Consider the following 23168-nt stretch of genomic DNA (forward strand, 5'->3'; position numbering starts at 1 on the left):
GCAGCAGGAGTGCTTGGATTATTGCTCTCCAGTCACTATTGATACAAATCAAAAAAGTATTTTATGAGCTATTCGTATTTCTCTAATTTGCAGTGAGGTTCAATGCTGAAGTCAGTCTATTTAAAGAGTAAACTCTGACTTTCAATGCTTGCCCAGAATTGGCTGCTCAAATGTCAAAAATAGAAGTTCAAGGCCTGGTAATTTATGTCTTAGTAAATAGTTAGAATCTTGGTCTCCTTTTACATCATTTTTTTTGTACTAAGTCAGTATCACTGTCAAAAATTCAACCTATAGTCTGCTTTCTTCCTGATTAAATTAGGGATTGACTCATCTGCTTTTATTAAAAATTTAAATAACCGTGGTACAGTAGCACATGTCAGATGTGGAGAAAATGTTGCCAATTTGGTACAGTGATCATGATAGAAGGCTGTCCACAGCTCAGTGGCTATCCTCCAGCATATAGATGATGGCACATGATATTGGGTTTTACAGCAGAGAGGTTTATCATTACTTTTTTTACTGTTTGTGTTCATATGAATTTATTACACGGTCAATTTTTTTTTTTTTTAATGTTTGTTTATAACACAGATTAGCAGCCTATGCAGTTTGGGGGTTTTATTCTGCCGTTTTCCTTGTCATTAAGCCACAGACCCATAAAGTGATTTAGGTGTGCCAAGGCTTTTCTAGAGGCTTGGTTCCCAGAGTAGAACTCACATATCTAGATTAGACACCTGCATTTCCTAGTGCATACAGGTAGCTGAACCTAACTGGACCAGAACTTAAAACAGCCAGGTGGTGCCTGATATGAAGGGATAGTATTTGTAGGAACCATGGGAAATGATGGTTCTGAAATTTTGTAATCCTGAATTAGTTACATTCATGATATCAGAAATCACAGCATGAAACCATATACTGAATTTAAGTGGCTTCTATGTTCTCTCTTTGTATGTTGAGTAACCAGTTTATTCCTAACATGTTGGAGGTGATGGTTGTGGTTAAAGAATTTAGTCAGGATGGGAGAATTCAGTGCTCACTGCTGCCAGGAGTCAGAGCCGCTGTTCTCATCTTCATGGAGAAAGTTCTACCTGCAGGCTCTGGAGATAAGTCTTTTCCTTTGATGTCTCTCTGTAGAAGACAGAAGTCTTCTCCTTCTATTTCTGTCTGTCTCACGGAAGTAGCAATGTTAATTCCTAAGACCAGAGACAAGAGAGGGCATTCACTAGGTAAGAGGAGTCAATAGATATGAACACTTCCCTGAGAAGTGGGATACAGTCTTCAGCCCTTGGACTGAGCAGGGCAGTGAGCCGTTTTGATCCTTCCTGGATAAGAGCTGTAACTGTGAGGTTACCATATAAAAAAGGTCACTGACACAATAGCCACTGCAGTTTTCATTAGAAGAGAGAAGTGGCAGTAGTGGCAGCGTTTTGTGGTGAACTTGATACTGTCAGCCTGTGTCCTAAGCTGCTTTTAGGGGAAGCTCCTTAGGGTTTTAGGTACATGGGTTCCTAGTTTGTGGTTTCCAAATATATTTATATATAACATGAGGGACCCTTAACCTAGACAGGAGGGGGAAGTTTTACACATGTACAATGACATCATTAACAGGGCTATTACAAATTATAAGGTGAGCACACACAGCCTAAGCCAAGCAGGAAAGCTGTGGATTGTATTATTGGCACCTGAATTCTCCATCAGACACGAATATTTCACTAAGCATTGGGAGTGTAGCCTCCCAGTACAGAAAGACTGTAGTCAGTCTTTCTGCTTTAAGGACTTAATTCTGAGATCAAAGTTTGTCTTCTTGCTCAAATTTCTTAAGCTGGAATTAATTTCAAGGTCAGAGGGACTCTAATCTGAATCAGTCAAAAATTTCCCCACTCTAACTTTCTTCTGGTATCTACGGTTTACAGTTGATGAAGGGTTGTTCTTGATCTTCACAGGTCTTTTGAACCAATCCTGCAATCCAGGATAAGAATTCTTAATGCTGTTTTGAGAAAAGTAAATTACTTCATCCCAGTCTTTTCTGCCATTTTTTCAATTGCCAAATGTTTCTAGGGGCCAAAATTCCCTATAGAAAAGATGACTCCAACCCAACCATCATAATTCATTTTAGACAATAGTAATGAAGTTAGGGCTTATTTTACCTTTAAGCATCTGACTAGTTCTACTAACAGAGGAATCTCTAAACACTGTGTTTAAGATTGTGTGTAAGTGTTTTTTCTGGATCAAATGTTCCACAACACACAGGACTGGAACAACTTCTACAAAAACTGGATAACAGCAAATACCATAAGTATTAACAAGTAAATTACCACAAATCATGGGAAAATATCTTTGAATATCCAAATAGGTATTAGCTATACCCACAGCTCATATTAAATGTGGGAGATGGAAAATTTGGCCTAAACTTAATTATATTCTTCAAATAAAGCCATCTCTTCTTTGTTCAAATACACATTGACTGTGTAGTCCCAATGACCTTACTTAGGTTAATGTAATTTATAGATTGCCTTCTGAAAGCATTCGGCAGGGGTTGGGAACAGTATTACTGTTACTCACGATTACATTAGTTTCAGAGCACCACTTCATATTGCCCATGATACGCACCTTTACACAGAAAAAATCTGAATCACAGTTTTGTTATTGCTCTTTATTTGCAGCACTGCCCGCAGCATGCTTCCTGTTTTCCAGAGGCTTGCCCAACTCTTGCTCTGAGTAGCTCAGTGTAGTACTGACCAGAGACATAACAGGGAGCAATTTGCAATAGTTGATTACAAGAGGTCAATGGCTCACTGTAAGCGGTATAGCAGAAGAATAGAGCAGAGGACTTAAGTGGAAAAGGACTAAAGGTGTTGGGGCTGAGCTAAGGGACCTGCCCCATGCACAGTGGAAGCAGACGCAGGAGAGAATCAGGTGGAAGCATAGTTGTGTGGATGAATGAATGGATGAGCTGCCATACCTGGTAAGTAGAAGCTGGTCAAGCTCTGGTGTTGTGCAGTCTACAGCTTTTCTCCTTTAGTGCAGTGGCATATAGTGTGCAGTCAGCTGCAGTATTCGACCGACAGTACCCAACCGACAGCTGGGCTGTCGTATGTGAGTGGTGGCTGCCAGCTTGGACAACAGATACTGAGATGGAACAGGGGAACTTCCTCCCAAGCTAGAAGCCTAAGATGCTGCACTGGAGCTGAACAGAGAAGCCTCAGCAGCAAGATGCGTAACCGATTCCTCTTCTGGTGATGGCACTAGAATTCACACTGCAACACATCCTCATTACTGTGGTTGCCAATTATCTTCTGAATAGAAAGATTTTCATGTTGAGTTTTTCACTTTTCAGCAACTTAGGTAAATGATTCTTTGGATTTTCATTTAAATGTGTGGTAGTGCTTCCCCCTAAAAATATGCAGCAGTTACAATCCCTGTATCTGCTTAAGAAAAATGCAAATTGATATGATAGCTTTTTCATTAAAAATGACATCGTGATTAATTCTTAAAAATTCTTTGAAAAGCAAGAGTTGTCTTATCTGATCTAAGTTTTGTGTTAGGTTATGAGTTGGATTAATATAGCATGTATTTTTATATACTAAGTAACAGAGGATATTATCTATGCTGGTGTTTCCTAATGGCATAGATCTAATTAATAAGTTTATTCTGTATGGTTATTAACATATAAAATGCAGAGGAATACAAGATACTTCACAGGAAAAGTTATCTATATTTAGAGAAGTAAATATATTTAGCTGTATCTTTCTTAAAATTCAGTCCTTAGCCTTATGTCAATTAATTTGTATTAATGCTATCAAATTTTGTCATATAGTCCCATTAAACACCCAATACACATCTCTGAAAAGTAAATGTAAGTAATATAATAGGGGGAGGCATCTTTGTTTTGGAGCAAATGAACTAAGGGTTCAGTCACTCTTCTTCTCAGCAAGAGAGAGAGTTGGAAGGGAAAAGGAAGTCTGGCATGGTTAAAAAAAGTCTTAGGTTTAGTATTCTGTGCTGCCATACATGGACAATTCACTCAAGCTATTCTGTGTCTCAGACACTACACCTGGGAGATACTCAGCTTACTTATTTCATTGTGCTATAGTGATAAATAGGTTATTCATGCACAAAGGAACTTTAAAAGACAGAGAGAAGACAGAGAGGTCAGTGCATCATGCTTAAGCTGCAAAGTATAGCTGTTGTATTGAGCACTAAGAAGGAAAGAAAGAGCACCCTGCAGAGATTTTTCTTGCTTTAGTCTTCAGCATTCCGTTATACTATTTACTGAGTTAAAATATAAACAAACAAACAACCCCCCCAAATAATTCTGAACTTCCTAAGTTAAGTGAGATTTTATTGTGCCACCATCACGGAATACAAAAGATCTTAGGTCATCAGTCAGGACCCATTTTTCATTTACGGTCAGTGGTGCCTCATGACCCATATCCTTGCCCATGCCATATGCCATGCTTTAGTCAGTTCAAACTTCACTGCCCCTAATCGTACTACATGGATCCTGGGGTGGTGGTCAGAGGAGAAGAACAATATTTGTTTGGACCTCACAGGTTTAAAGTATGCCATCTGCCTTAGACTCTATATTCCTCCCCTATTCCCCTTTTTTGGTAGGATTTAGCCTAAATTATCCTATATAAAATGGAATTATAATTTTATGCTTGAACCTGTATGCTTGGGTTTTTTTTTTAAAGGACGGACTTATTTTGATAATTCTGAAAAAAATGAAGATATTACAGTCCAAATTTGTTCCTATACGTTTTTCTGCTAAACATTATTGGAATGAATAACAGGTTATTTTCAGCAGTCTTTCCAAAGACTTGTTAATTCACAGCATGTTCTGAAAAAATACAGGGTGACTCTGACATTTCAGTTTCTCTATTTTAGATAAGTATGTGGTAAGTATAATAAAAGATTTGAAAGCAGAGAATCATTTTTATGGTTAGTAATTTTGCTAGTAATTGTGCTGTGAGACTAAGATAATGCTTATTTATATGAAATGACTACATTGAGTGTATTTTGCTTAAATTTGTGATTTTAAAGTAGTGACTAGTTGTTGATTGACTCTACTATTTCCCTATATTACATTGTCAAGTATATGTCATACTTTATTATGAAACATCTACACTGGAACCACTTGAACTTTTACTATATAGTATCTGGTGATGGGTCAACAGTATGTGTAATTTTTCTGTAAATACTTGAGTTGTTTTTGCTGCTGGTATATCTGCTTTGGAAAGGTCTAACACTGTGATAGACACATAAAAAAAACAACCAAAATCCACATAATTTTTCCTCTGGAAGTATTGGAAGTTCATGTAAATAAAACTCTATAGAAACACCTAAATACAGCACTGCTTTATATAAAAAAGTAAATGTAATGGTGAAACCAATGTCAGTAGGAATAAATTACTCAAAATTTTAATTCTTTCGTCTGGGAAGTTAGATCTTCACTTTGGTTTGCATCAGTCTGGATTTCGTTAAGCTATATGTGCCTGTTTAATTATTTTGTGTAACTAGGGACAGAACTGGGCCTCCTTCCTTTTAGATTTCAAAACCTATTAATCATTGCTATTTCTTTAGTGTCAATTATATCCTCAGCCTTCTTGAAAATCTAATGCTGTCCTGTGGACCTTCACTGTTTTGAAGGCTGGGTACCTGAAGTACTCAGAAACTCCCATGAAGAGAGAATTTCTCCCATGAAGAGAAACTTGATTTTTCTAAGTTTTGAGAACGTGTAACTTCCTGCAGTGTCCAGTAACTTTGATGGTACTTGGCATCAAAGAATATGCAGAACAAAAAAAAAGGACTGTAGTACATCCATCTTAGCCAAAATTGTGTGTCATACAGATCACATATTCATCATACTGAAAATTAAAAGGGAAAAAATGAGAGAAAAATCTTATATTCTCCACATTCATTTGTTGTCTGTGCTCATCCGTAAAGGTGACTTTGAAGCCCAAAGCACATTTCAATGCTTCTGGAACTGAGTATAATTTCCATATATAAGTATTGTAGTATAAGTATAAGTATGAGTATAAGTAGTGAGTTCTTTAATCTTCTAATATTGCTGTTTGTGATGGCAGATGTTTGGAAAGGGCTGTTTCCCTTCCTCCCTGCCACAAATCAGTTAGATTTGGCAAAACCAACAATTTCCTGTTTGAGCTATGTGCTGTGGGCTGAAACAGAAACCCCTGGGACCCTACATGAAGCTGAGTAATAAACAGCTCTGGAAAATTATCCTTCTCTTTCTTACTTCCTTGAAGCAGCAATCTTTGAGCACGCTTATATGTGAAATGACCAGAATTACACACACCCCCCCCCCCAGTATATTAGAAAGTATATCAGAAAAAAACTCCTTTCTGGGGTCAATTCTCACTTTGATCTTTCTTTATTCAAGTCTCTTTGGCTGTCAGTCTGTCTGGTCAGTCATAGTAGCATTTTGTCAGCTGATGGATGATAATTCAGTTATGTCAGCACAATGAGATAATATGTCCCACGACTTAATCAAATCAGGGTAGAAATCATCTTCAATTTTTATCTTGGATCAAAGAACACATGGTTGAGTGTCTAAATAATGCGATTTCCAGTTAATATGCTGGTCAGTGTTATATTCAGTGAAAATATCGCTGGGTTTTCTATTCAGGTTGCAGCAGCCACAGGCAGAGATTGCAGGCAGCAAAAATACACATCTGCCCAAAAAGATGTCTTTTGCAGTGAAAGAGGACTGGAGAAGCACTATTAAGGAACTTGAATTAACTGCTGTATACTTAACAGCTGCTCTGTCAAGGGATTTGATAACTTGGCTTTTGAAATTAATTTAGTCTAATCTGTAACTGAAAAAGATCAATTTGATTGGCTGTCATTTACATTTAACTTTATGTTTGATTTTTTTTCATAAATAATATATGAATCTTAAATAATTATAGTATCTTAGTAGGCTTTCATTTCTTATTCATACTACTGAGTTTAACTCTTCTGTAAGGTAACTCTGTTTATAATTAATGAAATGTCAATGTATATGGGAAAAATTATTAATAGGTATATTTTCTTCTTTTTGTGCTTTGATGAGGTCAGTCAGAATTCTGGGGCAATTTTGCAATGTGAAAGTTTGCTTTCTTTATACCTGACATAAAGACATAATACTTTGGGCAAGTTTTATAAAAAAAAAACTTTATATCACAATAGGAATAGTAGAATATATGTTTTATTTATGTTATATACATATGATCATATTATGTACATACTTATATGTATAAATTTGTGTATATACACTGAAACATGCACCTGTGTGACTATATTGTTTACAAATTAATGAACCCTACTACTGCTATAAAACCGCTATTGTGTGAATGTTAGAAAACTGGGATAGAGCTGCAGTAGAATATGATGGCTTCAAGGAAGCTACATATGAGTTTCACTGAATTTTTAAATTAGAGAAGAAATACAACAGTGTATAAATTAAAGCAGAATTGTTGTCATCAAACACCTACTGCTTCAATGTAGTCAGTGCTGCACTGTAGGCAGTGGAGCCTTTTGAAAGTAATTTACACTTAATTTGTATGTAGACTGTTCTTTGACTGTGTATAAACCCAATGTCTGGTTTGGTAGTTGCTAGTGCTTAATGTAGCTTTGATTATAATTACACTTGCTGCAGATTTCACAGCTGGTCATTTTTCTGCTTCCATTAGACTGTAATTTTCTATTCCTTTATGATGCATTAAGACAGAATAACTCTGATTACTGAAAAAATACCTGTAGTTTGAAAATCACAGCTGAAGAATAACACTAATTATAGTACATCGTATGTGATCTAAATCCTACCTTTAGAATTATTTATAACAGCATGTTTTATTTTATTGAAATATTTGCATTCAAAACTTTTCAAATAATCTATGACAATCATTCTGCCTGGTAATTCATGTAAGAATTACAAAATGTTCTTTAGAAAGAAAGGTGCATTTCAATCAGGCCTTCTACCTTAACAGGTCAAAATCTTTTTTAATTCTATTTTAATTTGGTACTTGATTTGACCTCTTGTGATGACATTGCAGTTTCAGGTCTGGTACTTGATCAGCATAAATGGTTTTGGAGCTTCTAAAAAGTTAAGTAATTTACTTATTATATGATTTAGGTTTTCTGTCTTTAAACATATAGTTTGTTACTCAGAAGAAAAACAAGCCTGGGTATAATGTAACTATTACAGAACCACAAAGATTTTTTCCTCTAAGTGTATTCTGCTTGAAAATGTTATGTTACTGGATCCCATAATCCATTCTTTCACTTGCCTAAAAAGTAAGTCAAAGGAAAATAAAACCAGCAGTATAAAATTAGAAACTCTGTGAGTTCCTCAGAAAACTGAGAAATCTATCTGCTTGGATTCTAAAAGGATCTTTTCTGTTTGGGTGACGTAATACAAGCCAATCCTCCAAATAATTACATAAATTCTCAGGTGTAAAGTGATATCGCATCCCTTAAGCTTTTGTGTATGTTGTGCTCTCTGACCCTGTAAACATGAACTAGAAGACAGCCTGTGGTAGTCAGGCCTACCATATCCAACAGTCTATTTCAGACAACATTTCATGATTCTGGTACTCCATGAGTTGCTACAACCTATGACCTAGTACCTGTTTCTGGTGGGAGTTATTTTATAGTTTTGGCCAGTAATTCCTTGGTGGATTGGATTTGATCCAACTACCCGCTGTAATTAACTTTTTCCACACGAACACAGACTTCAGCAAAAAGTTCATTTGAGTAATTCAGCGATTTAAAATGAAATAACATTGCATCAAAAATCTACTGTGGCAGTATTATTTCTTCAGTCAATTTAGCACTAAACCCATGAGTATCTTTAGTGAATAAAAATTTTATTTGACTTTTTTTTTCCATAGGGTCTTATTATTTACTGTCTGTGAGTAGTCAGCAAACTATTATTCATGTGTTACAGGTAAAAATAGTCATTGCTTCTAAATGATAATGCATCAGCAGTTTCACATTCTTTTTATAAATTTCTAAACACAAAGTATTAGTTTTACAAATTATGTTAATGCTCACCTCTCTTTCTTTACCTAAGTTTAAAAAAACTAGATTTCCTTAAAAGTCCAAGAAGTAAAGTTTGTTCATCTAAGATTTGATCCCAGAATGTGATTACTGTTCTAGACCTTATCCAGCAAAGCACCTGAAAGCTTGAATTCCTTTTGGAAGTTACTTCTCTGCATGGGGACTTCTGGACATTTCTTTTTCTCAAAGTGCATCTTCCTACCTATGCATTTATAAAGTTTGTCACATACTTTTTGTTAAGAACTCATTCTAGATTCTCTTGCCAAGTTCCATAGACACTTGTAAAACTTTAAAGCCTGTTCCTTCAGTTGTAGAAATCTTGCTGCTGCTTTGTTTGCCTGATGCTTTTTGAAATATAAATGTAGGAGGAAAATTTCCTAGTTAATATCTTTCTTCTTTTGATACCTGTTCTTTGCTTCGCTTACTGCTCCATTTATTGAAGCAACTTTTGAATAAATATAATTTCCTTTGACCTGTTGTTGCAACCACAGTTGCTCATCCCTCTTTGTAGAAAAAAACCCAACAGATTTTCTAGCAAGGTTTTGATAACACCTGACACTATATACTAGTTTTGAGCCTTCTTGAATGTTTTGTAAGATCATGAGAATAACTATATTGCATGAGAGCAAAGGTCCAGTTAGTCCAGTACTTTCTCTATATGATGGTAGCCAGTTATGGATGCTTAAGAAAAGTGGCTGAAGAACAGGTAACTGTATTTCTACATGAATAGACTTTAAATGTCTTCTAGTTTGTCCAGGCACATGAATTTGCATACTCACATCTACCTACATGCCTTTGTTTTCCTCACAAATGTTATAGTTTGCAAAGAAAAGTCTGTTGCAGCCTAGTTGGCAGATGACAAGTGTACTGAAGTTGTACTGTCTTCAAGAGGCTGGAAAGTAAATGCCCAAATATTTAAAGCCTAAGTATGCAAATTGTTTAGGCATTTAAAAACACAGCACATCCAGTAAATCCCCCTAAATATATTTAGTAGCTTTATATGCTTGTACTTTGATAAAATCAGGATCCAACTTAATGGTAACTCTTTTTGAAGACTTTTGTCAGAGGTATTTACACCTAGGGCAACATGCTTATATAGCAAAAACTTGCTTAGCATTTTTTATACCAGGGTGAAGTTATAATAATTTAAAAAAAAAGAAAGAAAAATAAATATCCAAACTCATAAAATAGCTTTGCAGGGATCAAGGAAGTAATATCACTGCATTTCCTCTAGTGCTGGATCACAGACTGTCTCGCTTACAGGTTGTCAGTGGGGGTGTTCAGTGTTCTGTTTACACTGATACTGAAAATTGTCTGTTAAATAAAACTTGCTAATTATTTCAGGATTTCTTTGGACAAAACCTAACGGAAAAAAATGTGAGCATTTCTGAGAGAGTAGTAGACTAAGATAATGCAGTTGATGCCAGCTACTGTAGCGCAGTCTATTGCACAGTGGCCAGGACTCCAAAATAGCGGCAATATGTAAAAAGATTTAATTTCTCAGTATGAAAATAAAACAATAAATATAACATTATATTTATATTTATACTTAATTTATATCCGTATTTATTTTTATATACTGTTTATTATTATTTATGAATAAATGCATTCATTTTATAGGATGTTCAGGTACTCAAATGCATCCAGAGGAGGGCAACAAAGCTGATGGAAGGGCTGGAAGGCATGGCCTGTGAGGAGCAGCTAAGGAATTTGGTTTTGTCTAGTTTGGAGAGAAGGAGGCTAAAGGGCGACCTTCCTGAGGAGGGGAAGTGGAGAGGGAGGTGCTGAGCTCTTCTCCTGGGTATCCATTGATAGGACACATGGGAATGGGTCAAAGCTGCACCAGGGGAGGTTTAGACTGGACATCAGGAAGCATTTCTTTACGGAGAGGGTAGTCAAACCCTGAACCAGGGTTCCTAGAGAGGTGTTTGATGACCCAAACCTGTCAGTGTTTCTGAGGCATTTGGGCAATACCCTTAATAACATGCTTTAACTTTTGGTCAGCCCTGAAGTGGTCAGGCAGTTTGACTAGATGATCACTGTAGGTCCCTTCCAACAGAACTATTCTATTCTATTCTGTTCGGTTTGGTTCGGTTCAGTTCAGTTCAGTCTGGCAATTATGCTTTTTGGTGAGACTGTGTTTTTCTCAAAAGCTTGTGTTTAAAATTGCAAAGAAGTCATTAGAATTGCTAAATATGTTTATACATATGCTAAACACATAGCTCTGAACCAGTCTGAGCTAAAAAAGAAGAGACCAGGGGCCGAATTAAACAACAATTTAGCTGAAATCTAATTTAATTATGCCACTTCATGCCAGAACTCCCTGAGAAGGGAATGCAGGGATAAGGGTACTGTACTTGAAATAATGTAAGGTTCATAGATTAGTCACACCTGACATACTTAATTTTTTTTACAACTCTCTTTTTAATAATTTACAGTCTTGAACTGGAACAACATAAAGGTCATGATTGGTTGGTGTGCACTAAATGTTGGCTGCTGTTGATAAATAAATATTTCCTTGTCAGAATATCCTGTGCTCTCTTAAATTACATTTCTTTCATCAACCACCAGGACCTTAGAGAAGTGTTCTAGGTATATCGTTTTGATATGTGCAGAAGTGGTTTCTGACAAGGAAGAGGACACATTTAATTAATGTATTTTCCAGACAGAAAACCACCCCAAATCATATAGTAGATTATATTCTTTTTTTCTATTTGGCATTTTTAACCTTTCTTTCCTTTGTGAAGAAATTCTAGCTCTGGTGTTACCTGAGAATTACATCTTGGTTTGATGAGGCTTTTTTTCTTAGTGTCTTCAGTACAGTTTAAAGATTCCCCAAATTCATAGACAAATCCTGTCTAGGTGTAGATAATTCTAGCAGCATATTGATGACAAAGGTATCTTTTTAATATACCGGATGTGTCCTCTTCATATTTCCAAAAGGAAACCAAAATTATTAAAAGCCAGAAAAATAGATTTTCCATGGTCTTGTAAGAGTTGTTAAATAAAGATCAGCTTTGAAAGAACTAGAATAGTCATTCAAAGTCTAAAAATCTTGCAGCCAGATTCTTGGTCTTTCATGAATCACCTTTGTGTCACAAGCTGTCTGGATGCAGCAGTGGACTCCCATGCTGTAAAAAAACCTTCCACCTCATGGCTGACATAATCTGTCCTGTGCCATCTATCCTTTTTCTGTCTTTCCCTTTAACAGAGAAACATTTTGGACAGGTTCATCTGAATGTGTTGAAGACAACAGAACACCTGGAACATGATGTTCTTTAATGATTCTGGCCATCTGACCACACTGTATAATACCCATCATTACAAACTTTAATTATTAATCACTATGATCAGACCCAAGAAAATTAAACATCTAAGATGATGGGGAATTCAAAGATCCCACCTAGAGTCACATATTAGGGGAGTGTCTGGTGATGACAGACTGTTGGAGGGCAAAGAAGTTAAAAATGGAAGAAAGGAGAATTTGATGGAGACTGTCCTGCAAACACAGCTCTCAGTAGTTCTGTGTCAGGGAAGGGAACAGCTCCCTCAAAGCCATGAAGGGGCTGCATTGCTAGTGGAGAGAAGATGGTGGCATTCTGCGCCTTTGATACATCACTAGTGAAGTTCTCCAGAAAACACCAGGTGCTTTTTCAGCTAAGCAATACATTCTTAAAATACCTGCTTAAGGTATGATATACAACGAGCTACCAGAATTTCTTTAGGTGTCTTTGATGTCTGCCCTAGAAGACAGTGTCTGCCACCGTCATAGAAAGAGGATACAGAAGTTACCTGCAGATCACTGCACAAGGAACTTTCCGGACAGCTCTAAAGCAGCGTTATGTTGCCAAGGCAGAAGGAACTGTTTTAGCACAGGCCACACTGTAGTCCGGTACTTTTATTCTGCAGGTTTTCTAAAGCACTAAGCTTTGCCTTTTACAGGCCCTTATGGAAGTTCTGAATCAGATTGAACTTCAGCCATGGCTGAACTCTTCCAGAAATACTACATTTATAGTTTCTTGCTTAAAATAGGTAATATGTGGCTTGTTTTGTGTTGCAGATTGTCACTTTTCCTTTTTATAGGTAACTGAGATTTAAAACATTTTTATGTAAAAGCATAAGTTGATGGTAATTCTAACAAGCCTTTAAACATCTTTTGTAAACTTAATATTCTGCACAGAAACGCATTCGTTTACTCCTGGGAAGGTTTGGAATGTTATTAATATTTAATAAGAACATTCCTGTAGTTTGTTCCAAATGAGAGAAACTTCACTGCAGATTTAGACACGGGGGTTTAACACGAGGAAAAGCAGAGGTAGAGAGAGAGTTTCTGGCAAGAGTGCTTGGTGTATGGGTTTAAAAAGTCCTGTGTACCACTGTTTCATTTTTGTCTTAGAGTTGGAGAGTTACAAAACTGTGCTTCTAAAAAAGGCCCAGAACAAAAATGTGCTAAGCTCAGTGTTGTCATGAGGAAAGAATTATGTTTGTAGCTCTCAATAGCTAAGCGGTACTGTTAGCTAATCAGTGGACTAGGATTTGCATCATATTGTAACATGATGATAGTATTATGCAAATTTGTTCAGTGCAATGAGCCACTAACATAGCGGTATTATCAAAATGGCGGGTCAAACTTTTCTCTATCTATGGATCCCACTTCATCTTAAGTAATAAAAGCAAGTTAATTAAATATGAGTAATTAATATTAATAGGCAAAGCTGTCTTCAGGATGCAGAATAGGACAAAATGACAAGGGAGAGAGAAAGCTGAAAGCATATTATTCATATTTTATGAACAACAAGAATTTCATATCTCTTTGTATTTATTCCAGAAATGGGAAGAGGGAGAAGGTACTCTGACATTCCAATATAGCTTGACGTTGTTCTGTGTTTATGTGATAATAGTCACCTTGACTCTAAGTCTCTGAACTTATATAATAGCTCAGTGTTTTTTTCTGTCTCTGCTAAATGAAAGGCAATTGCCTTTTAAAGTAATAGATCAGGCAAAGGTTTTAAAAAAAAAAAAAAAGTTTCTGTTTTTGTACAATCACAGGACTCTGGGAGCAGGAGCTTTAAAAACAAAAATATTGCTGCTTCCTGTATGATAATAGTGGCCTGTAGAACAAAGATCCTTTTGATTGTATATAACTATTTTTTCAGAATGGCACTCTGTTGCTTCGTTCTTTTTCTGAAAAACATAAGGAATTTTTTTCAGTCTCGTTTACAAGTATTTAAAAATTATAGAAATACAAAGTTATTCAACTGATTTTTCCCCAGCTGTAGTTACCAGCTGGACTGCAATATTCATTTGCCTTTTAATTTTACTCATAAAAATATAGTTGCATTATTACATGAAGTGCAAATTAGATTTTGTAAATTGGTGATTTCCACTATGCATTTTTGGCAACGGTACTTAATATTTGATTCTGCAACACCTTTCATAAAATAAGAGAAAAAAAAAGATCTTTAAAGCAAAATCTGAGCCTTTCCATTAAGAGGAACTCTTCTTAAGACCTAAGATGAAGGTTGGTAAAGAAAAAGTGGTACTTTGATTACTCTGTTTTACTTTTGAAGAGAATACCAGGTCCTACTGATCTGACAGGTGCTTTATAAAGTATGTCTAAACATGGGGAAGAAAGATGAGAGGGATTGATTCTCACCTCCAACAGAGCAGGACAGGCCTCAACCAAAGTGAAGACAGGAGAAGAAGAAAGCTGCAGCTCATGGCAGGGAAAGAGGGAGGCATGCACTGAAATGGCAGTGGTGCTCAAACTTGTGTCCAGAACCTATGGCAGCTGAGGTCAAGCTAGGCTGGGCTAGAAACCATGGCTTTCCGAAAATTTGTGCTTTAGGAAGGCATAGTAGCTGAACTGCGGAGAATGAACATTTTATATGATTCTTAAAAATAAAAAAGTGGAGAGAAGAAAGAACAGGAAAGGAGAAAACTAGAAAATTTAAAAGGAAATGAACTTCAGGCACAGTCACCAGCTGCATGGATGGAGTGAGAGAAGGCAAATCTCGCAGTAAAGTACTTTTACAATGCCAACTTGGACTTCCTATGAGCCAAAGTATCTTTCTACTGCAAGCTCTGCCCCACCTTCTGCCTGCCAGGACAGCCCTCCCAGGTCCCTTTTTACTTACCACATTTGTAATAATGTCTCTCCCCACCACTGTGGCCCCAACTATTTCCAGCTGGCCCCGCCATGCTCCCGCATCCCTCCCATACGATGAATGAACTGTCAGCTGTGACTTTGGGGTGAGTTCTAAGGAGTAGCACATAGGTCTAGCAGATTTGTACTGGCAAGCTGAGTATCTGGCTTCTCAAGCTCTAGATGTTTTTTTGGTATACGTATACATATATACTTCTACAAACACACGCATAAGTATATACACCCACATATGTATACACAAGAAGAGAATTCCAGAGAAGCCAAAGCCATGAAAAGACTGGAGAGAGCTGCTGACAGGAGATAGGTACATAAGCAAAGACTGAGTTGGCAATGTGCAGTCTTACATCTTTTGTGCATACGTTAGCTAAAGAGACTATTTTGAACGATGTTTTCCATTCCTAGTTGTAAACGTTCATGTGTCAGTATTTCTATGTGCCTAACACTTTCTGTTGAAGTGCTGTTTGTTGAGAAATGGTGCTCCCAGGATAGTCAGCTCCTCCCGCTCCAGCAGCTTTTCTCCCTGTCCTCTTTCTTTGTGCCCTGCCCAGTTGCTTCTGCTTCAGACCCACAGCTGCTCTTCCCGGGTGGTTAGCAGCAGGCTTCAAGTGGTGGGTTTATCCCTGTTCTCCCCCTGTCTCAAGAGGATTCTTGCAGAGGTTGTCCCTTGCCCCTCCCTGAACAGCTAGCTCTCTTACTGTGGGTTTGGTGGTTGTTTTTTTTTTTCTCATATTTTTCTTTTTAACCTTTCTTCCCTGAGACCCCAGAGATCACCAAGGAAAGATCAGAGACGTCTTTTGTGCTGCTCTGAGCGAGATTAGATTTTCATTCACTTACTGCCTCTAGTCCTTTTGTGTATCAATAGGAGAAATTAGAGACATAGAGAGTCACTTTGATGGAGTATATGAGTAAGCTTTGGGAAGCAACAGCAGGAAAGAAACATGAAACTCATAAAGGAGCAGCAGTTCTTGATTGCTGTGCCAGTTCTGTTTACCTTAACAGAAAATTTTGATCTGCAAGGTGAGAATTCATCCAATTCACATTTCTAATTTTATCTTTTCTGTTTGTCTTGTCTTCAAATGTTATGGATGTGTAGCATACAGATGTCATCCGAGAAATCCTACTCTGCTGCTGCTAGTTTTTTGGCACATAACACAAGCTGTATTGTGATATGAGTAAAACTCTTAATGTGGGGAAGTTGGTCTAAAAAGATGTTTATATGTTTAGCACACAGGACAGAAATGCAGAGGCACAGAGTCACTCAAGTGAGCTACAAAATTAGTTTGTGTTTTGCAAACTGAATTCCTTCATGACAGGCTCATTAAAAGTTCTTGCTGCCAAATGGTGTTTGCTTTCACCTTCAAAACCGTCCGCATTAATAATGAGCAACTCCACTTGGAAGTTATTTACATAAGGTATTGTTCCTGTCAGTGGTGCAATGTTAGGCACAGGTGGGAGGGAGAGCCCACACTCAGCAAATGAATTCAGGAGCCTGATTTAATGTATTGCTCAAAAACATTGGCACAGTCTAAGCTGGTATGACACATTCTGGGTGACATCTAGCTTAGCAGAACTTCACAGTAAGTGGGATTTATTTCTGCTAAGTTAACTCAGCTAACTGTACTTTGCAAGCCTAAATAGTTACTATTTTCAAGATTACTATCAGAACCGTAGTTGCTCTATTTTGTGTTTTGAGACTTTCCAGCCCCATAAGCTCTTAACTTCACGTGGAATACAGGTTCTTCTAGAGTCAGTTAGCTCACTATTCCTAAGTGTTTCTACTTGCACAGATGGCTATTATGTTATATCTTTCCATTCCTCTGGGAGCATTGTTGTCAGCAGCTGGTGCATTCCCCATACTCTAAGGCCTTCAATGGTGTGGCAGTTACACAGTAATAATGAGGATCTGTAGGAAATTTCATATAACATTATTAAAGGGAAAAGCACAGGACAAAACCTGGTTCATGTGGTTACTGTAAAAATAACTAACATATCTTCTCTTTAAGCTTTATAGTACTGTCAAATTCGCAGCTTTAAGTTTAACTCAAATGAACAGCCAAGGTAATCTAGAATTATCTGTCTTCACACCATTTGATACCGATATGATAAAGGAGAGTTGGTCAAATACATACCAGATTGTTATCTTCACCCTGAGCCATAAACAGATATTTTACACTCAATCTATACTTCTACCATTCCTCTTTCACTACTTATAGATATACATGCCCTATTCAAGATCTTTACTGATGGAAAAGCTTTACTGGTCCTTTTAGCTATCGAATTTCTGGCAAAAAGCAATGAGTTTTTGTAATATGAAATTACACATATCAGGATCTGGAGCATTAAAATGTTTCCAAATAGCTAACTTCAATTATAGGTGAAAAAATTATTTAAGAAAAAATACTCAGAATTATAGACTAGTAGCCAGCGTGCTGTATGCAATGCTTAGAAACTGGGTAATTTCTAAAGACTGTGTCTACTAAACCTTATAATTCTGTGATTTAATATCTAAAACCTGATGCCTATTAAAAAAGATCTGATAAGACAGAATCACCTAACCAGAATTTAATGGAATTGTGGGAACTTAATTAAAACCAGAATTTGTTAAACTTAACACAGTATTTTAAAATATTTCTTGCAGTTGCTGAGAACCTTTTTGTTTTGTTTTGACTAAGCTTCATAAAATACCTCTTTTTGTCTTCTGTGCATGGAACTTTTCATAGCACATTCCCTCACTGTCATTCATTCCCTTCTGCTTTTCCACTCTGCTTCTTTAATGAACAGTCAGTTGTCTTTACCAGACATTACTTACGTGAATGAAAATGCCCCCAAGATGATCTGTATGTCTTGTTTTCTGCCATCCAAGATGGAAATGAACTGCTTTGGTTAAAATGCCAGTCAATAATAGGTAAAATTTTATTATTCCTTAGGCTTATATTATTTAGTTTGCTTAGAAAGAAACATCAGTCAGTGCAAAATACAGATGTTTTATTCCAGAATTTAAACCTTAAAAGATAGTCATGAGATTAATCCCATGGTCTCGCAAAAAAGACTAAGATAACATAGTAGCAGCCAGTAACCATAGCTGAAATGGAAAAGGTTTTCTTCAAGTACAAGTACAAAACAGTACATGAGGATAAAATCATAGTGATTTACAGATAGAAATATGATGAAATATGGAAATTAGTTCTTTTCTACTCAGTTCTTCCATACAAATAAAAGCTAATAAACAGAAAGGCCATTTACCTTCTTACTTTATCTGTTTCTAACAAATTGAATCATTGTAACAAAATATAATATTTAATATTAAACTATTTGATGTTTCTAATGTGTGATTTCTCCTGATAAATGTTACTTGAGTTCCTTAACAGTCGTACAAATACAGCACATTTGGGACATTTGTGAATATATTCTAGTCAGAATACAAAGGAGATGCCTATGGATGTGTGGAACACAGAAGTTTTGACAACGTTGCTTAGTGATATTTGGGTTCATCTATTACATGATCATGAACACTCTACTGCATAATTTGTACATTAGGCCAATTAGAATTTTAGTTGCGTCCTTATAGTAAGTGAATAGAAAATAATACCAATAGGAATATGATTATTGATGTTTGAAACTAATACTCCACTTTATTCATGGTCAACTGTTTATGCCATATGCTGAAATACCACTTTAGAAAATGTTTGTATCATCATATTAACATAGCATTAGCTACAAGTACATATTAGGTGCCTGCATGAGAGCAACCATAAATACCTGGTTCCTTCCCAGATTGACCCAAACCAAATGCCTAGGTCCAGAAGAGCATCTCCTATCCCAAAGTTAATCAGTGTTTGGATCTTCATTTGCGGCTTCATTTGCCTTTGTGTAAAACTATTTAAGAACTTTTATCTCGATTTGTCTTCTTTTATACTCACTTTATATTCTCTGTAATCAAGAGTGCCTAAGCCCACACTAGCTACCTTTAACACTGCACAGAAAATAGTTGCTGTCTTGGATAGGAAGCCTCAGTGACTCATGGCTTTATTGCTAGGGCTGTTCACTCTTATCTGCAGACAGGCTTCAGTGGAAATCACCTGCAGCAAAATAAGATTTGCTTGAGTAGCAGTGGGCTCCTGCTTGTCATACCATCATATTTCCAACCATACAAGTCTCTAACTGACAAACAAGCAGATAGACACTGACAAAACTTATTTGAAAAATCGTATCTCTTCTGTACAGAAAGGCTGCATGTTTGCTATAGGCCATATTTTCCTTCTGTCCCTCGCAGCTCTTTTCTCTAGTATCAAATCAAATAACTGAAGCCAGCAAAAGATGTGAGAGTAAACCTTATTCCATTAAAGAAACAGAAAGAAATGGTTTTAAATAATGACAGATGATATTTCTTCTCTTAATGAAGGATTTTACTGAACATTTCAATGATACTTTTGTCTTATTGACAAACTATAACCTACTGAGAAAGAACTGACCTCTGACTATCAGAATATGCACAGGCTTAGCACAGGAGTCTTAATACCTTAATATTCAGTAATACCACCAGAAAATTTGGCAGCAGTTATCCAAACTCCAGACCACAGTTGGTATAGGCTTAGCCAGCTCAGAGTATAAGCAGAAGAAGTTGAGGTGTGTCCGGGCTTTCCCTCAAAGACATAACCTAACTCCTGTGACACCTGCTAGAGTCTAACTTCTACATTAGCTTTCCATCTTGGATCACTGAAACTACATCAAAGCAGTGGCAGCTGTAATGCAGAATTAACAGAATCCATATATTTTGCTTAAGACCTCATTTGGTTTCACCTACCGTCTTTGTTATGTTTCTTATTCTATAAGTGGTTTCTGATGTATGTAGAATCTCCTTTTTTTACTTTATTAGTTTACAAGATGAATGATATACGTGTAAAGAAGTAGGCCCACTTGATCTATCTTTCTGTTGTTCACAAAGCAGTACTACTAGCCCAGGAACCATTTCAGAAAATACACCAAATACAACATTGTTTATTACAGGTTATTCTTCTGTCTCTGTAGGGAGGCAAATTAAATAGGTTTGTCTGTATTGTAAAGTAAACTATCTCTTATCCACTCAGAAAATCTGCAATAATGAAATTAAGTTTCAAAGTTTGTTAAAATTGAATACACATGGCCGATCTATTAGACAGTTACAGGGTTGCACTGGAATGTTACGTTTGTCTTATCTAAATCTTTTAATGTTTATGGTGGAAAGATATTAAATAGGTAGGCTGGAATGGAAAATAGTTATGTATTTGCTGTATTTTAGTTATTGATATTGTCTTTCAATCTTAGTACAGACAAGAGTGGTTATGCTAGACGTTGCATATAAATGTAGTAACAGATAGTCCCTGCCCTGAAATTTTTTTAATGGAAATAAGTAAAGCAAGCAGTAGGAGAAAGGAAGACTTACATTTCTTACTTTAAAGGCAATTGAATGAGATATAGAGAATGAGGGAGAAAACTGGTTTGAGGTGAGGGACTGATAGCAAACATTTTTTTTTTGTCAGATATAATCCTTCTTTTAAAAGCACTGCCCACCAGCTTTTGTCAGCACAGATCTGTATTCGTGCTAAAGTTGACATGAGCACCAATGGCTTAAAAGTGCAACAACAGAACAATTAGACATTGTCTTTTTGGTCAAGATGTTTCTGGACTTCAGGAACCATCCTGATCTTACAATGAAGATCCTCAGGATGCTATTTTGTCCCAGCATTTTATGCTGGACATCCCTCTGTCAAACTGGGAAGGAACAGGAGACAAGTTCTTACCCGACTCTCAGATTGAATGACATGAATCAGTAATGACTCAGGATGTATGACCTGACACAGGGCCTGCTTCTCTCCATTCTCACCTCATGACAGGATAGATGAGTCTCTCCTATAATAATCCAGTGCAGATTTCTCCTTTTTTCTGTTATACTCTGCCCTCTCCCCCTTGATTAGTTTTGTGAGTAGGATTGCAGGGTTGTACAATAAATGTGGTCAGAGTTGTCTTCCTATTAAAAAAAAAATAAATCATTTGTAAATTTATGTGCAACCTGTAAAAATTTTGTTATTGTTTCAGGACACAGCAGGTCAGGAGAGATATAGAACAATTACCACGGCTTACTACCGAGGTGCAATGGGCTTCATTTTAATGTATGACATCACGAATGAAGAATCTTTCAATGCTGTACAGGACTGGTAAGTAAAACTTGAAATTCATATTAAATAGCACAGAGAATATTTGATATTATTCACCTGCTGTGACAATGTAAATTATTCTGGAAAACTTATTTCTAAATACAGTGCCCAAGCATTCATATGCTGAAATATACAGTGGGTTTGGGTTTTTTTTTTTGGAAAGACAATGAATACTTTAAAATGTGTTGCATATAATTCACTGTAACCATTGTGTTTTCTGTGGTTTTGGTTAAAGTGCATTTTTCATACTACTAAAACCAGTGACACACTAGTGTGGAGGGTAATTGTTAAGATACCAGAAAGTGTTTCTATATTTCATGGAAACAAATGAGATACTGTGCGTGGGGGCTGTCTTTTAATTTAATTGTTTATCATGTTGTTTTTAACTGTAGCCGGTTATACTTTATACTGTCAGTCTTGTCCCTCAACTGTAAAAATTATAAGCAAACTTCATCAGAATAGCAGAACCTAAACTGGCTTGTACTTATATTACCTTGCATTATGTGAGTGTCAAGATGTCTCCATAAAAGCGTGTCATTTTAATCAGATATGAGTCAGTCAGGATACAAACGATCTAAGGCTTTTTTAAGTAAAGCTGACCCAAAAGGAAAGCTAGAGTTAGTCTCAGTGATCTCTTCTTTTTCAAGTTATTTTAACATCTGAGAGCCTCCTAGCAGTGCTTTGAGTGATATGAATAGCATTTGCCTTCTGTGTTCTGCATGCTCTCTTCCATGCTGTTCCCATGGGACAACTGTGTTTGAGAGAGGATTTTGTTCAGAGTTTGGGTGATTTGTACAGTATGTTTCTTTGGTGCATTTTTTTTTATATTTATTTTAAGTTATGCACTACTGTGTACTTCTTTCATGACAGGCAAGGTCAGAAACATGTTTCACACTTAAAGTAAATGGCAGCGATGTTGTCATGCCTGTTTCTAATGGAAATTGTTTCCCAGCCTCAGAATCTCCAAGAAAGAAACTTTCTCTTTCACACTCTTCTACCTACTGCTGCAGTAGAAAGTGTCACTGAACCCATGGAGCACCTTCCCTCCCTACACCTGGAGTTTTTCTTGGTCTATATATGCTGAGCCTGGTCATTCATGGCTCTGAAAATAAGAACTGAGAACGTCAGCTTGATTCTGCTCTACAAGAAATGGGATCTTGGGTTGCCTAACATTTCCTGTGTAAGCACTAGGGACGTAGTCATTCACACTCCACCAGGGGGAAGGGACAACTCCAGAATGGGTCCCACCTTCTCCTCTCCATCAGTTATCTGTATGAATCTACACCAAATTGCTCTTATGAGCAGCACTTTTCATTTACTAGAGAATCAGTAAGCTTACATGGCTAGTGTAGACCAGTAAACTAGCTTTTGGAGAGTTGAATGTATCTGAGGGGAGTCTCTGCTTGATACTCAAAGAGGAAGGCACATTTGCTCACTGTGACTTGTTATGCCAAAGGGATGTTTTGCCCATTTTATACGAACTGGAGGCATCATGCTGAGTGCTTGCTCTTGCACGTTTGTGAGTACTGCGCTGTTCAACAGCATGAGACAGAATCTCGTACCTAACGGGAGGTAGCTGAAAGTGTTATTCCTAGATGCTGCTGTGAAAGTTTAGCAAAAATAGGGAATCAAGGGGTACACCCAACCTCCCAGATGAACCTGCAGTTGTGGTTGCCAGCACTACTGCTTCCTGGGCCTGCCAGCTTTCTTGCCATGCCTCTGCTGTTCTTTGTCCATGGGTTGATTCTGTT

General features: G+C 36.9%; 1 protein-coding gene across 1 annotated transcript in view; it reads left to right on the plus strand.

The window, feature by feature from the left end:
• RAB3C (RAB3C, member RAS oncogene family) overlaps positions 1 to 23168 on the plus strand; it is a 125615-nt gene that overhangs the window by 42524 nt on the left and 59923 nt on the right. Inside the window, exon 2 of the mRNA XM_009894267.1 lies at positions 21299 to 21417. Within this exon, the coding sequence (XP_009892569.1) occupies positions 21299 to 21417 (119 nt within the window). The remainder of the gene's footprint in view (positions 1 to 21298; positions 21418 to 23168) is intronic.

The sequence above is a fragment of the Charadrius vociferus genome, unplaced genomic scaffold (assembly GCF_000708025.1).
Source record: "Charadrius vociferus isolate BGI_N301 unplaced genomic scaffold, ASM70802v2 scaffold731, whole genome shotgun sequence".
Taxonomy (NCBI): domain Eukaryota; kingdom Metazoa; phylum Chordata; class Aves; order Charadriiformes; family Charadriidae; genus Charadrius; species Charadrius vociferus.